General features: G+C 43.9%; 1 protein-coding gene across 1 annotated transcript in view; it reads left to right on the forward strand.

The window, feature by feature from the left end:
* Positions 1–13,147, forward strand: part of GOLIM4 (golgi integral membrane protein 4) — a 56,192-nt gene that overhangs the window by 18,208 nt on the left and 24,837 nt on the right. Inside the window, exons 2-7 of the mRNA XM_056850136.1 lie at positions 3,993–4,067; positions 6,033–6,082; positions 7,495–7,548; positions 9,715–9,865; positions 10,068–10,150; positions 11,470–11,553. Coding sequence (XP_056706114.1) covers positions 3,993–4,067; positions 6,033–6,082; positions 7,495–7,548; positions 9,715–9,865; positions 10,068–10,150; positions 11,470–11,553 — 497 coding nt within the window. The remainder of the gene's footprint in view (positions 1–3,992; positions 4,068–6,032; positions 6,083–7,494; positions 7,549–9,714; positions 9,866–10,067; positions 10,151–11,469; positions 11,554–13,147) is intronic.

Here is a 13,147-nt window from a genome sequence, read left to right on the forward strand (position 1 = left end):
AGTCAGTTTTATCTAGGTAGTGCCTTCTGTTTTCAGCTAGCTGGCTAGATTTACCTGTGAATTTTTATGAACAGAGTATGGATGATAACAATAAGAACAAGAAAACTGTGCTGGATCAGACCCAGTGGTCCATCTGGTTCAGCATTTGCTCTCTGGCACTGGCCAACCAAATGCCCTAGAAGGCTCACAAGCAAGGGGGCTGGGGAAAAGGTTTCCTCAACAACTGGTATTCTGAGCTACACTGCCTGTGAACAGGGAGGTTCCATTTATCCGTCATAGCCATAAGAACATAAGAAAGGCCCTGCTGGATCAGACCAAGGTCCATCAAGTCCAGCAGTCGGTTCACACAGTGGCCAACCAGGTGCCTCTAGGAAGCCACAAACAAGACGACTGCAGCAGCACCATCCTGCCTGTGTTCCACAGCACCCAATATATTAGGCATGCTCCTCTGATACTAGAGAGAATAGGTATGCAGCATGACTAGTATCCATTCTAACTAATAGCCATGAATACCCTTTCCCTCCATGAATATGTCCACTCCCCTCTTAAAGCCCTGATCGTCTTTACATTTTCTGATCACCTTTTAAATCATAACTACATCTTGTGACTGAGTTCTACAAATTAATTATACATTGTATGAAAAGTACTTGTTCGTCTCCGTGTTGGGCAAATACTAGCTAATCTTCTAGCTGTCAAGAGATCTGTCTTCCATGTTTTTAAAATCCATGTACATTTGATGGCAGATTTGTAATGAGACTCTGGGAACACTATTTTTATTTTATGATTATTGTTTACATTGTAAGCCACCTTGAGTTCCTGTAAGGTAGAAAGGCAGCTAATAAATGTTTTAAATAAATAAACATGCAATCTGTCTGCCCACTGTAGTTATTTGATATAGAAATGAGACACCAATTACGTGAACCTAAAACACACCAGTTTCCAGTAGTGTCCTTCGGGCTGAACCATTTGCCTACCCCTTCTTGAATGAAAAAGGAAGAATGCAGAAGGAATGAATAAGCTCTTGGTTTTCGAGAGCTTCTGATGCCAAGTGGAAAATTTTGGGAGAACAGAGATTCCGCTTATTCCAGGTTTTTTATGGGCTACTTACAAACACCCAGACAAAACTACATACTGATGTCTCTAAGTTGGAAAAATCATTTCTAAACAAGGTAATATTAATGATTATTAGGATTTAATTCCCCCTTACCATTATTTTTGTAAAAAAAATAAAGCATTTTCTGTAAAATTCAGCAGCATAAACTTGAGTGCCATAAAGATCACGATTGCCAAAAGGTTGTTTTGCTATTGGTGAAACCTGATTTATTTATTTTTTTTGGTCTGGAGAGAATGAAGCTGACTTCAGATAAGCAAATCATTATTAGTTTCATAATAGGATTGTGGAAAATATGGGGAAATCTGCTTTAAAGCAACTGAAGGGCCAAAGCAAAAAAAAGAGTTCACCTTTCTATTAAGAAGAGGAATCTTCTTGTCGATATTCAGAATAAATTATTTCTTCAAAACTACAGACATTGTCATAATGCTTTATTTGTAAATTTCCATGGGGCATCTAGGAGGCTACTTCTAGAGAGCATAATACTGGGTCAATTTGAACACATGAAGCTGCCTTACACTGAATCAGACCCTTGGTCCATCAAAGTCAGTATTGTCTACTCAGACTGGCAGCGGCTCTCCAGGGTCTCAGGCAGAGGTCTTTCACATCACCTACTTGCCTAGTCCCTATAACTGGAGATGCTGGGGATTGAACCTGGGACCTTCTGCATGCCAAGCAGAGGCTCTACCACTGAGCCGTAGCCCCTCCCCAAATTTGCCTGTTCTAGTCCTGAACAGAAGCTCTTGCATTGAGCATAGAATGACTATTGATTGCTTAACAAAGTGAAATACCTGCATATGCATAGTGACATCGGCTCACTTCAATCCTCATTTATGCCAGTGAAGGTAGAAATGATTTGTGGGCTTGGGACAAGCTGAGCAGCTGTCTAGATTAAGGTGGAATCATCAATGAAATTAACCACATTCATCAAGAGGGGATTTTAAGACACAATGAATGCAAACCTGCAGACAGCGGAGTGGCTTAAATTCCATTGAAAGTCATTGAATTCCTTTGAAAGTCATTGGCTTCAGCCAGAGGTATTAGCAAATGATAGTTTGCTGCTCTGTGACCGAGCCTGGGGGACCTGCGGTGCTACTTCCTTTCCTTTGCGCACGGCCAGATTGTTAGCCCTATCAGAAGAAGAAGACTTCCTCTACTGACTTTCGCTACCTTTTAAGGAGAATCAAACTGGTTTACAATCTCCTTCCCTTCTTCTTCCCACAACAGACACCTTGTGAGGTAGGCGTGGCTGAGAGAATTCAGAGGACTGTGACTGGCCCAAGGTCACCCAGCTGGCTTCATGTGTAGGAGTGGGGAAACCAACCACGTTCACCAGATTAGAATCCACTGCTCCTAACCACTACACCATGCTGGCTCCTGCAGAGAAAGCCAGAGTTTTTGTCCGAATCTCCAAACGGTGACTTCTGTTTTCCCTGCACCCTCTTGTTTAGTTTTGGGAAGCCTGTAGAGACAAACTGTGATGTGCTGCAAGATAGGGTTGCCAACCTCCAAGTATTAGCTGGAGATCTCCTGCTATTACAACTAATCTCCAGCAGACAGTGATCGGTTCACCTGGAGAAAATGGCCGCTTTGGCAATTGGACTCTATGGCATTGAAGTCCCTCCGCTCCCCAAACCCCTCCCTCCTCAGGCCGTGCCCCAAAAACCACCTGCCAGTGGTGAAGAGGGACCTGGCAACCCTACTGCAAGAGCAAAAATATCTGATGAAGTTGCAGAGGGTGAAGAGTGGACAAGCCTGAGGAATCTCTATATTTGTTCACGTGGCATGGCTGCTTTTGAGCCAAATCATAATTTATGTCCCTATACAATTATGTACGCACTTGAGAATTTAGTGTGATAACTCTGTGCATGTTTAGGATTGGGACCCTTATCTGAACTGGAAGTTGTGCATAGGTGCAATTTATTCCCCAGGGTGCAGGTCCTCAGTGGGGCGCTTCCCATATTGGTTGTGGCACATCTTCCTTACAGTGTCGGTATGACCTGTGCCCATCGTGCGAGAGTTTGCAGTTCTGCCTAGTAGATTTTTGGTGCAGGAAGTAAGAGTGTGAGTTATTTTAATGTCCCGTTCTTCCGTGGTCTGTTCCCTTCCTGCCCCAGTCAACTATGGTAAGAAGAAAAAAAACCAGTGTAATGAGATTGCAGATAATTCTGACACTTCTTGATGTATGACTATTTCACTTGACACGTATTGACTGGCTTTGGATGTCTGTCAAAGTTTATTGTCCCTTTGGGTCCCAGCTGTTGTCTCAGGAAGCAGTTTGCCTGTTTATACCTGTTTCTATTCTACGTCTTTGACTCTCCTGCTTTGCGTTATGTACAATCTGTCTTTAAAAGAATGCATCCGATTGCAGTTTAAAAAGAATAGCCACGTTCAGCTGTTACGGTTCTCTTTTGAAACTATGCAACTACCTGTGTAATTGTGAAGGAAAAGTTGAGGGCAGCAGGAAAAGAGGAAGACCCAACAGGAGATGGATTGACTCAATGAAGCCACAGCCCTCAGTTTGCAAGATCTGAGCAAGGTTGTCAAAGATAGGACATTTTGGAAGACTTTCATTTATAGGGTCGCCATGAATCGGAAGTGACTTGACGGCACTTAACACACACACACAGGAACAGCCACTGAGCTGTCTTTTCTTAAAGCTACAGGTGTTGCTTCTATTGTTGGGTTGTTAACCTACAATTTTTTAAAAAAAGATTTCAGATTGTGTTGTAAATCTGGGACTTTTCTCAGGTTTGTAGAAAGAGATGTTTTGTCTATCTATTGCTCCAATCCCTGGGTTTATGTATCCACAGATGGGGCCAGGTTGAGAATCAGTTACATTGATATATTGAATGACGGATTGTATTTTCTGACTTTTCAGTTGTATATGAGCATCGGTCAAGGCTAGAGAAGTCTTTACAAAAGGAGAGGCTTGAACACAAGAAAGCAAAAGAAGGTAATGTCTTAAATTTCAGTTGACTTTTCAAGGCCTTATGCTTGGTTAAATCTGGATGTAGTAGATACAGTTAACACATGTTAACTGATCTAAGCGCTTGTAGAATTCAGGGCTTTCTGGAATTTAGTGAGCATCCTTGAATAGACGATGATTTGCCGTAGTTTTTACAGACAGATAATGATTAGGAGGTGCTTCATTTTTGACTGAAAACCGTTCCGCATGCTAAAGCAAAAAGTTATCTCTGCTTCAAGCTCATTTTACTCCCCGAGTAGATAAACTCTCTTCTGCAACTTAATGGTTTTGTTGTGCCATCTAGTGGCTAACGGTAGACCTCATCCTGTCTGCAACAGCATGTCCTAAACGGAAGGCGCATTTTACTTTTCCACTCTAAAAGATACATCTTTTCTGAGCCACTCGTATAACCCCTTTTCTCAGTTGGGGGTGTGTGCTTTCAGCATAACACTACGAGTGTATGAAGCAACCCTTGCTTCTGGGGCCCAGCTCACACACCTACGCGTGCATTGCTTGTTAACTGCCACATGAAGTGCGTGTGCATGTGTGGATGGACCATCACAGAACTTTAAAAATTCCTCACATCACCTCAGACCCGGCGGTGAAGTTGGTTCACAACCTCAGCTGCCAGTTCCCAAATGTATAGTAAGTAACTGTCAAGAAATCAAGAGATAAATTTATTACTTATTTATTTAATTTGAGGTGTATCCCCGCCCCCACTATCCCTGCCAAAGGCTGGGCTCAGGGCGACTAGCATCATTAAGAAGAAGAAGAGTTGGTTTTTATATGCTGACTTTCTCCGCCGCGAGGAGTAGGGAATCAAACCCGATGGTCCAGATAAGGGTCCACCGCTCCAAACCACCGCTCTTAACCACTACACCACGCTGGCTCTAAAACAACACAACGATATAATAAAACCATAACAGACAACGATAAACCTTAAAATGCAAAGCTGGTCCCCAGTTATAATCAGTTAAATAATTAAACAATTAAACAACTGGCACTCATCTCCGGAGCACGGAGCCACGGTGGGCCTGGAGAGACAGTCAGGGCCCCCAAATTGACAGTTGGTAGCAGCGTAGAGTGGGTAGGGAGGCCAGCTCTGATGAGACACCGTTGCGGTTCTCAACTGTAGGCCTGATGGAACATCTCCGTCTTAAGATCTTTCAGGGCCCTGGGCTCGGGGTTTTGGGGGAGGCCAAGGCGTTGAGTTGCCGCATAGGGGGCGGCAGGTTTGGCCTCTACCTGAGTGACGGGGGAACACCAAGTGGCGCAAGCCCATGTGTATCCCACATACCGTCATCCTCTACTACTCCCAGCAGGACCGCTGGGAGTTCAGGCCGCATCAGTTCGCAACGGGCCGGCTGATGCCCCCATCCAGCCTTCCCATGCTTCGCCAATGCGTCAATAACACTGTTGCCATTAATTTTAGTTGTGGCCATAATTTTCCAATATAAAATGTTTTCCAATAAAATACTGTTCTTTTTTATAATAAAATTGTTATACGTTTATTAAAGATGAGTAGTAGTAAATTATATATTCAGTTCTCAGCCCAATAGCCCTTGGACAGCAAAGAGCGTTCCACCAGGCCGGGGTCAGGGCTGAAAAAGCCCTGGCCCTAGTTGAGAACAGCTGGCCAATCTTTGGGTCGGGGACCACCAGTAGATTATTATTTGCAGAGCGTAACGCTCTCTGGGGGTGGGGGGTGTACCAGGAGAGATGTTCCCTCAGATACCATGGTTCCAGACCATGTAAGGCATTAAAGGTTAAAACCAGCACCTTGAACCTGATCGGCTGCAGTCAAATACTTCATGGCTGTAAAATGATTACAGCCCAGATTTTGTTTGGACTGAATATTCTTCCACAAACTGTAGCCTCCTCTGTTTGGATGTAAATATGCTTAGTTAAAAAACAACAAAAAATCTCTACTCTCCCTCCCTCTTTATTTTTCAGATTTTCTTGTTTATAAATTGGAAGCACAAGAAACACTAAATAAAGGAAGGGTAAGTGAGCAAACACAGTCAATAAGAATTTGTATGTGCAGATTTAATTTTGAAAAGTTACTTCGGGCAACGGAATCCTAAGCAAGTAACTCGAACTCAGGCAAGGAGGCCAGAAAGAATGGTGAGATTTATAGCTGCCAATCCTGAAGCACAGTGATATCCAAAACTGAGGCACAGGTCCAGAGATTTGGGCATCAGGCAATCCAAAAGGGAAAAAGAAACAGGATTATGGGTCATTATGTGCCAGACGGGAGCTCTGCAGGTAAACAAACATGGGGTTTGAAACAAACGGCAACCCTATGAATTAATGATGTCCAAAATGTCCTATTGTTAACAGCCTTGCACGGTCTTGCAAACTGAGGGCTGTGGCTTTCTTTATTGAGTCAGTCCATCTCATGTTGGATCTTTCTCTTTTCCTGCTGCCCTCAACTTTTCCTAGCATGATTGTCTTTTCCAGTGACTCTTGTCTTCTCATAATGTGACCAAAGTACGATAGCCTCAGTTTAGTTATTTTTGCTTCTAGAGAGAGTTCAAGCTTGATTTGATCGAGAACCCACTTGTTTGTCTTTTTTGGCAGTCCATGGTACTTGTAAAACTCTCTTCCCACACCACATTTCAAAGGAATCTAGTTTCTTCCTGTCAGCTTTCTTCATTGTCCAACCTTCACACCTGTACATAGCCTAGGCTGGGGAGAACGGGGTAGAAATGTTAAAAAACCAACCAACAAATAAGTAGTAATGAGGAATATTATGGTATGAATTATCTTCATCTTGGTCGCTAGCAACACGTCCTTACACTTAAGGCCCTGTTTTAGCTCCTTCATGGCTGCCCTTCCAGTCTCAATCTCCTTCTGATTTCTTGGCTGCAGTCTCCCTTTTTGGTTGATGGTGGAGCCCAGGACCAGGAAATCTTGAACAATTTCAGTTTCTCCATCGTTAGCCTCAAAGTTGCATAATTCCCCAGCATAGTCATTAAAAGTAAAAAGTCTTCTTGCTGTAATCCTGCATTGGAACAAGACGGAGGCTGACCCAAATATGGGCCTGGATTCTGTGTTAGGTAATGGAAATGCTAACAGTAACAGCTTGTGCCAGTGGCTAAAGGCACACTGATTAATTGCCAAGGATTTGAATGCCAGGCACCGGATGAGTTAAGATGTTTCCAAGAGACTCCCCGGGATGTCTGTTTGGCGCTGGCTAGTGTGAGGGAATTAGGTGTGGCCCTGCTTCCTCTGCTGGTTCACCGCCTCTAGCTTCTGTGACGTCCAGAGTACTTGCTGAGGTTGAAGGAAGCTAATCTCAGTGCCGAGATGGAAGGGTCATGAACAAAATGGAGGCAGTCTTGCAGCCCAGCTGTCCGGGAAGCTGCTAATACTGTCGGCTAACTATATATTGCTCTCTTTTCCCGTTTTGCAGCAAGATTCCAATAACAGATACAGCTCCCTGAATGTGCAACACCAGATGCTGAAGGTAGATATGAATTTTCATAAAAATCCAATCTGAATAAGTTTTTTTTAATATAAAAAGGGGAGGAATGACATTTAGCTTCAAATCTTATTTGACATTTGTTGAAAATTTGCAGTTGAAATATCTTCTTGACTTCAGGGGAAGAAAGCCTGGTTCTGCAAAATGTTTTACAGTTATCTTATGCAAATGACTACCCAGCGAAATTGGTGGTTGTACCTTAGTTTAAGATATGGGAAGGAGGGTGTGATCTCGTGAATTTCTCCTTCCCTTCTTTCCTCTCCTTTCTGGTACGACTTTTCGTCTTCCTTGCCTTGTTTGTTTATTTAGAAGGTTTTTTTTTTGCTGCCACTCCAGGGAAATCTTCTCAAGGCGGCTTACAAAATAAAACGCAACAAAAACATAAAACATCATTAAAAGTTACGAATTAAAACCCAGAATTTAAAAAAAAAACCAGCCAGAGCATAAAAACATAGATAATCGAGCAGCTTAAAATAATAGTTTCCAGACTGAAAGCACATTATAAAATGGGGTTAAGAGATTGACCCTTTAATTTAAAAGTCGGGGTGAACAGAAACACTTAGGCCAGGCACCTAAAAGAGAACAATGTAAGGCACCAGTCGAGTTTCAAGGGGAAGGACTTCACTAAGCAAGGTGCCACTACTGAAAATCCCAGTATCTGGTTAGAATCATAGAATCATAGAGATGGAAGGGACCACCAAGGTCATCTAGCCCAACCCCCTGCACAAGGCAAGAAATTCACAACTACCTCCCCCCCACACCCCCAGTGACCCCTGCTCCATGCCCACAAGATGGCCAAGATGCCCTCCCTCTCATGATCTGCCTACTGTCATAGAATCCGCATTGCTGACAGATGGCCATCTAGCCTCTGCTTAAAAACCTCCAGGGAAGGAGCGCTTACCACCTCCCGAGGAAGCCTGTTCCACTGAGGAACCTCTCTGACTGTTAGAAAATTCTTCCTAATGTCTAGACGGAAACTCTTTTGATTTAATTTCAACCCGTTGGGTCTGGTCCGACCTTCTGGGGCAACAGAAAACAACTCGGCACCCTCCTCTATATGACAGCCCTTCAGAGGAGAATAGGTATGCATCGTGACTAGCATCCATTTTTACTAATACCAGGGGAGCATGCCTATTATATTAGGTGCATTGGAACACAGGCAGGATAATGCTGCTGCAGTCGTCTTGTTTGTGGGCTTCCTTAGAAGCTTTCCAAGCTAAACAGCCCTAAGCTCTTCATGGGGCAATTGCTCTAGCCCCCTGATCATTTTGGTGGCTCTTTTGCTCAGTGATTTGGTTGCTCAATGATTCTCCACTGTGTACTCATTGCCACTGCGAATGCAAAGGGATTCATGGTGGCAATGGAATGCCCACACAGGGGTATTCTCTGTCCTTTCCTTGTGCCCATGAAACCCCTCCCCACCTCTGCAGGGCTTTTTGCCCGCTTAAAAAAAACAAAAACCAGTTGTAACAATAGTACTATGAGGGATGGGATGACTGCTAATATATTTTTCTGCTGATGGGGAGGAAGAACTAGAGGTGCAAGGAGGTACTAAGCAAAAATGGTAGCGATACAGGCAGGGAAGTCCAAAAATCTGCACTTTCCTTCCCATATGGTGGGCAAACCCACTTTGACTGCAATCTTTCCCAAACCCATGCCCAAGGAGGTTTGGGAAATATTGCAGTGGAGCTGGGGAAAACCCAGGGGGTACAAATACCCCTTGTCCTCCCAAAAAAAATCCTCTTTGGAAGAGAAGGTGGAGCAAAAGATCTGCGTGGAGGTAGCCCAAGTCATCTCCTTATTAGAAAGGTTATGTCCACACCAAGCCTAGATTTACCCTAGGAACAGGTTTGCTCTAGAAATCCAAGTGCATATAGCTAGCAGGCTGTGCAGGTGAATCATGGAATCGTAGAGCTGGAAGGGGCCGTACAGGCCATCTGGTCCAACCCCCTGCTTAATACAAGATCAGCCTAGAGCATCCTTGACAAGTGTTTGTCCAGCCACTGCTTAAAGACCGCCAGTGAGGGGGAGCTTACCACCTCCCTAGGCAGCCGATTCCTTTGCGAGGAATCCCTTTGTGAAGAATCCCTTTGTGAAGAATTCCTTTGTGATGGCGCGTCCCATTTTTGTTTGTTTGTCACTCTTTGCAAGAGCCAACATGAAGAACTCAAGAAGCTGCATACGGACCTAGAGGAGGAGCACCAGAAACAGGCAGAAGACTTCGGCAGAGCAGTTAATGAGCACAAGCAGAGATACCTGGAGATGCAGCAGGAGAAAGGGCAGGAGCTCTCCAAGCTGAAGGGTATTGAGCTGTGTTACTTCATTAAATTTGGCAGGTGGGAGGTAGCCCAGTTCCTAGACCTTGCCACCTCTATGGCGTCAAACAAATTTTCGGCCCTGCCGGAGAACGTGCATAATTAGGATTCCCTGCGGGGCATAAATCTAATTTCCCCTCCTTTTGGGCTGTAGGATCAATTTCTGTATTTGTATTGAATTTTTAATAGAATCTCTGTATAATCTGCGAGAAGAAAACAGGCAGCTGAGAAAAGCCCACCAAGATATTCATACGCAGCTTCAAGATGTAAAGGTAAGATTCCAATCTTCCAAAGTGAGGGTGGGGAGAAATCCCTCCTCGTCTACAAACGGGAATAAAAAAGGCCGTAACTGGAAAATAAGATGGCGATCAGGGGCCCAAACGACATGGTACATTGTTCCTGGATCCTTCCCCGGGTCTGCCCCAGAGACTATCAAGCAGGTGTGTACTGGGAGTTCCATGGTGAAACATGATTCCCAGGCTGGGAGGGGGCTGATCTGGAATGGGACCATGGAGAGACAGGACTTCCATGCTGCGAAAGAGGAAGGGAAGAAGGTGAAAAGTCTCAATCCAAAGGTTTCTTTACTGTCTAATGTGTTTATGGAGTTCCTGAACTTTATAGGATTTCCTTTCTGCTCAGCACAGACCGCGTGCTTTGTTCAGTCTTTGAGACTTTTTCATTGTTGCTGTTGTACGATATGTATTACACTTCTGCTCCATTCTTCTGTTGAGTTAACCAGGGCGGTCTGCAGAAGTGAGAACATCAAAATACCGTCAAAACAAGCACATTCCCTTCCCCCTCCCCACCAAATGACAATCCTGTATAAAATTTCCCTTGATGAAATCCCTGGAAGTATAACTAACTAGAATAAAAACTAACACTCCATCAATAAATGTTTGACAATAAATTTGTATAAAACCCCATAGTACAGCAACTATAAAAAACAGAAGATCATACAATATGTATTACACTTCTGCGCCATTCTTCTGTTGAGTTACCCAGGGCGGTCTAAATGTTTAACAGTAAATTTGGATAAAACCTCATAGTACAGCAACTATAAAAAGCAGAAGATTGTACTCAAGAGCCCATCACAAAAATGGTGATACTGAATTTATCCCCCAGACTTCTGGAAAAGAAATTGGTCAGCAGAACAGTACTGATGGGAGTGAAGGAAAGGGGGATTTCGTCCCTGTTCTCCCTGTTAACTGCAGTCCCCCAACCTGTATGGCTGTTATTCCACATAGGTCCTGTGACCCCGGGAATCGACTTTCCCAAGTCAGAAAGGACCCTTGAGAGAAGGGGGAAGTGGGGAAAGATCCAGTGGATTGCTGGATCCAGCACACCGTCTTAGCCATCCCCTGGAAAGCCAACAAAAAAGGCCCCTAGATTGAGGTTATCAATATGTATATAAATATATCCCATTGGATTCAGTTTAATTGATGAAAAGGTAAGTGGGAGACCAGACTCCGTTTTGAGTGACCTGACAACTGTAAGAATTTCTTTTTGGTTTTAAGGAACTATCAGCCTTTGCCTTGGTGTCTGAGGAAACGGCCCGGGAATCAGATTTGATGTATGTTTTTCTCTCATGTAGCTGCAGCATAAGAATTTACTCTCCCAGCATGACCAGCTTGTAGTGACGTTGGAAGACCACAAGAGTGCGCTAGAAGCTGCACAGGTCAGCCAGGAGAGCGGTTTTGCATTTGCTCTGCTTTTAAGGAATGGCAGTTCTTTTCTCTTCCTAAAATTTCCTTCCTCTCTATTTCTGCTGACAGAGACTTTTATGCATGCAAAACCCTCTTCATGTGAGGATCTCCAGTTAACAACCAGCGTGCACTCTCTGGGAAAGAAGCGCATGCCTGGAAGAATTTCTGCTAAGCCAAAATTATAGTGCAGTGAATTCTTTTTGTTCTTGACAACTCAATTATGGGCTGGAGTGAATGCATGTATGGATAAAAGCGGCATCTCCCTTTCCTTTCTTGGAGGCTACATTCTAAGTCTTCCGTGGGTTTTCTCCTTCTCAGACACTGTAACTTTTGTTCTTGGATCTTCCATCGCTCGAGGGAAATCCAGGAGGGAGGTTTTCTGACGAGTGAGTGCTCCGATCCCAAAATGAAACACATGAGGATCAAAGTTTACTTCCACATGGAGTTTTTGGTTGGATTTAGTGACCAGATTGGGGCAGAGGTTTTTTTTTTTAGCATCCAAGTGATAGCATGCTCGTGTCCACATTCATTGTTTCCCTCTTATTTACTCCATTCTTTCCCAAACCAGGGGTTTTTCTGCACATATTATTTTGTCTGTTGTACGCCCATACTGCATCGCTCTTTTCCGCATGTGTTTTGCTCGCTCTAGTGGTAGCTTCGATCTTTCTCTGGTTTTTTTTTACAAGCACTTTTATAGTACTTGGAGAAAACCCAGGGGGGAAAACCCAGGGGGAAAAATGATTGAAAAGTCAAAGTGACCCCGACAGGGACCAAAACGTGTGGAAAAGAAGAAGAGATGGTTTTTATACCCCACTTTTCTCTACCGCAAGGAGTTGCAAAGCAGCTTACAGTCATTCCCTTCGTCCTCCCCCGCCCACAATAGCATCTTGTGAGGTAGGTGGGGCTGAGAGAGTTTGGAGAGAACTGTGACTAGCCCAAGGTCACCCAGCAGTCTGCATGTGGAGGAGTGGAGAATCAAACCTGGTTCTCCAGATTAGAGTCCTCCACTCTTAACCACTACACCATACTGAATAAAATGATGCAGTACAGGCATTCAACCAACATAATAACATCTGCAATTTTGATATAGTCCTTTCCAAAAGGACTCACTGCAGACTAGATTTACAGATGAAAAGGTACACGCTTTTGAACCTGTCAGCCACATGGGTACCATTTTGTTGCCATCATCCCCAATACTTGCTATATTGCTATAGCACATAATGTAGCAAGATAATGTAGCAAGTGCTGATCTTATTTTAAAGCCAGCAAAAAGTCCTCCAGTGGTACAGGAAAATGGTGGATATGAGGAGAAGACCAAGGAAAGCATGGACACCCCCCCCCCCGCCCGGTGCAAACATTCATTTGTTACTGCAAATGCTTTTGCCTTAAGAGCGGAAACGACTGTACAGCAGATAAACATTACTGTGGGGAAGAAGAAGAAAGAAGAGGTTGTTTTTATATTCCAACTTTCTCTACCACTTAAGGAAGAATCAAACCAGCTTACAATCACCTTCCCTCCCCACAACAGACACCCTGTGAGGTATGTGGGGCTGAGAGAGCTTGTGA

This window comes from Euleptes europaea, chromosome 5, assembly GCF_029931775.1.
Source record: "Euleptes europaea isolate rEulEur1 chromosome 5, rEulEur1.hap1, whole genome shotgun sequence".
NCBI lineage: Eukaryota > Metazoa > Chordata > Lepidosauria > Squamata > Sphaerodactylidae > Euleptes > Euleptes europaea.